The sequence below is a fragment of the Adiantum capillus-veneris genome, chromosome 21 (genome assembly GCF_014529385.1).
Source record: "Adiantum capillus-veneris isolate H3 chromosome 21, ASM1452938v2, whole genome shotgun sequence".
In the NCBI taxonomy this organism is placed as follows: Eukaryota; Viridiplantae; Streptophyta; class Polypodiopsida; order Polypodiales; family Pteridaceae; genus Adiantum; species Adiantum capillus-veneris.
In genome coordinates, this window is record NC_140951.1 from 20,272,484 (window position 1) to 20,275,253 (window position 2,770).

Below are 2,770 nucleotides of genomic sequence, written 5' to 3' on the forward strand. Positions count from 1 at the left end.
GGGAAAATTAGGAAAAAGATATACTATATTACAAGAAATTAGCATAGCTTAAAAAACCCTTAGGGAAGTTGTGGAGAAATTTATCATACTTATATAGGTAAATAATAAATTACTAGGTCAAGAATCTACCAATTAAGACTACAAATTTAACCTAGACTTGGGTAAAATTGGATACAAAGGTTAAGCCTAGCTTTTGAATTATTTACCTAATGATTAGACGTCCTTTTTATAAGGATAAGAAGTTATGGCACCTAAAAGGACCCAAGCCAATCCTACATCTGATGATGAGGGCAGAGCTCTAAAAAGAACTAGAGCATCGCACGACGATGAAGCTGGGCCCAGTAGTAGGCCTACGGGGGAGAGTCTTCAGGCGCCAGTGAAACAGCAGATGGTCGATCAGTCCCAGGTGGGTTTTTCATATTCAATTAAGTCTTTAAATAGTTTAAGTTCTTTTATAAGCTAGCATTGTATACGTAAGGAGTGAGTTAGAATCAGAAAAGGAACAATTGACCAAAAACGGAAGGTAACTTTCAACATGCATTTATTTATAATGTAAGAAAGAATTGTTTGGATTAAAACAGGTTGAATTAGGAAAGATATGATTGATCATCCTTAAAATAGCTTGTCTCAAGACACCTCCGACTCCTTGGTATAAATTGATGATAATGATGGCTTTCCAACCATGGATAAGTCGATTACCCCCATGAACGATGAGTTTCTACTCCGTGTCATGTCTTGATGTTTCTACATAAGTTAGGATACCGTTTTTATCCCAGGAGAGCCGCCCGGTTGTATGGGAAACTGGTGTGGTGTATGGGCACCCGGAACCTTGGGTGGGGGTTTATCCACTCCTGGATTATGAATAAGGAATGGGTGCCGTTTTTTCACCCGTAGGTGGTCTTGAGACAAGAAGAATAATGGTCATGGTTATTATGGACAATGTTTTGATTGACAGTACCCTGTCTTAAGTTTAAAGATGTCTGTTTTCTAAAAGAATGCTTTCAATGTTGTCTTTAATAATTGATTGAAGGAATTACTGTGACGAAAAGTTAAAAGAAACTATTATTTTAAGTGTTAAAACAATGTGATAGTAATTAGAAAATAAATGAATCATGTGTGAGTGCGGGGTGGTAAGTGGGGATTGACTAAGGTTGTCAATCAAGGACGGGTGGACCTACTTAGTCAGGTAGCTATCCATCCTCGCATACTTAAAAACGTTTGAAAAACATCTTCACTTGGAAGAGGAGTCCACCAGCGGCTGTGCCCTCACATATGTTAGGGGGAAAAAAGCGTTGGTTGAGGATACCTTAGCCCAACTTCTGGAAGTTATAGGACCGAAATAGTTTTTTGGACTTTTAATACGTTGTCTTGTTTTTGCTGCGAGACAGGACTAGGTCTTCTTCTAAGGCTATAGCCCCAAGCCATTGTCAATGGTAAAGGTCCATTCCTTGGATTTTTCTTGTTTAGAGACTCTGATTTTTATCAGACCTAGAGACTTGTCAAGGATCCCATCCCGATCTTGGTATAGGCGGGTTGGGGATCTCACATGATTTTTTCACCGGATTACCTTCTATCGGAGGCTACGATTCTCTATCTGTGGTTGTTGATATGCTCACTAAGGTTTCTCACTTGATACCTGTCAGACGACCTACAGTGATTCTGACATCAGTAGGATTTTCATCAGGAAAATCATTAGACTTCACGGTTTACCGAGAAGAATCGTCAGTGATAGAGATGCAAAGTTTACGTCAAACTTTTGGACTTCTCTTTTTCAAGAAATTGGAACTTAGCTATGCTTCAGTACAACATATCATCCTCAGACCGACGGGCAGACTGAAAGGGTGAACCAAGTAATTGAGGATATTCTTAGAGCTTACTGTTCAGAAGATCCAAGGAAATGGATTCAATATATTCCTTTAGTAGAATATGCTTATAATTCTTTCGATCATAGAAGCATAGGAATGTCACCATTCAAGGCACCCTATGGACAAGAGTGTATAGCTCCATTGAACTTTTTTGATCCAACTATTAAAGTGGAGACTCAAAGAAAATGTTAGAAGACATGGAAGCACAGACTAGAGCAATTCGCAAGGATATTCAAGCAGCTCAGGACAGACATGAGCATTATGCAGGCAAGAAAATATCTGAAAGAACTTTTAAATTAGGGGATAAAGTATTTCTCATGGTTAGACCCAAGAGGAGTACCTTATCCTTGGGAAAATTCAAGAAGCTTAGTCCAAGATACTGTGGACCTTATGAGATTGTAAAGGTTGTAAGTGACCAGGCTTACAAGTTGCAGTTACCCTCAAACCTTAAAGTTCATGACGTTTTTCATGTGAGTTTGCTTAAACCCTATCTTCCCAATCCTGATCATTTTGTCGATGCAAAGCAAGTTGTTATTCCTACTCAAGGAGTTCTCGAGCTACAACGTGATTACATCATTGAGACATGGGAAAGAAAACTAAGGAATAGGAACATCATCGAACTTCTATTCAAGTGGAAGGATTTTCCAGAAGAAGACGCAACGTGGGAAGATCAACTAACACTTCAATAGGATTACCCAGACTTACCCTTGATATGAGGGCATCTCAATTCTTTCACGTTGGGTAGAATGTAAGGTCTCTACCTGCCCTAGAAGAGGGTTACCTATGTAAAATTTTAAGTCTAATTATCAATTTGGTAAAAGATGATATTTTTAGCAGGTTTCAGTGAACAGATGTCATTTTTGAGTTCTGATCCTTGTAGAAAATTTAATTCTGGTCAAATTCAG

The 2,770-nt window shown here is 38.6% G+C and overlaps 1 protein-coding gene across 1 annotated transcript; it reads left to right on the forward strand.

The window, feature by feature from the left end:
• The first annotated feature begins 2,062 nt into the window (after positions 1-2,062).
• LOC147430629 (uncharacterized) lies at positions 2,063-2,554 on the forward strand. The gene has a single exon (XM_086493561.1). It carries the CDS (start codon positions 2,063-2,065, stop codon positions 2,552-2,554), a length of 492 nt encoding a protein of 163 aa, XP_086349687.1.
• The last annotated feature ends 216 nt before the right edge of the window (positions 2,555-2,770 follow it).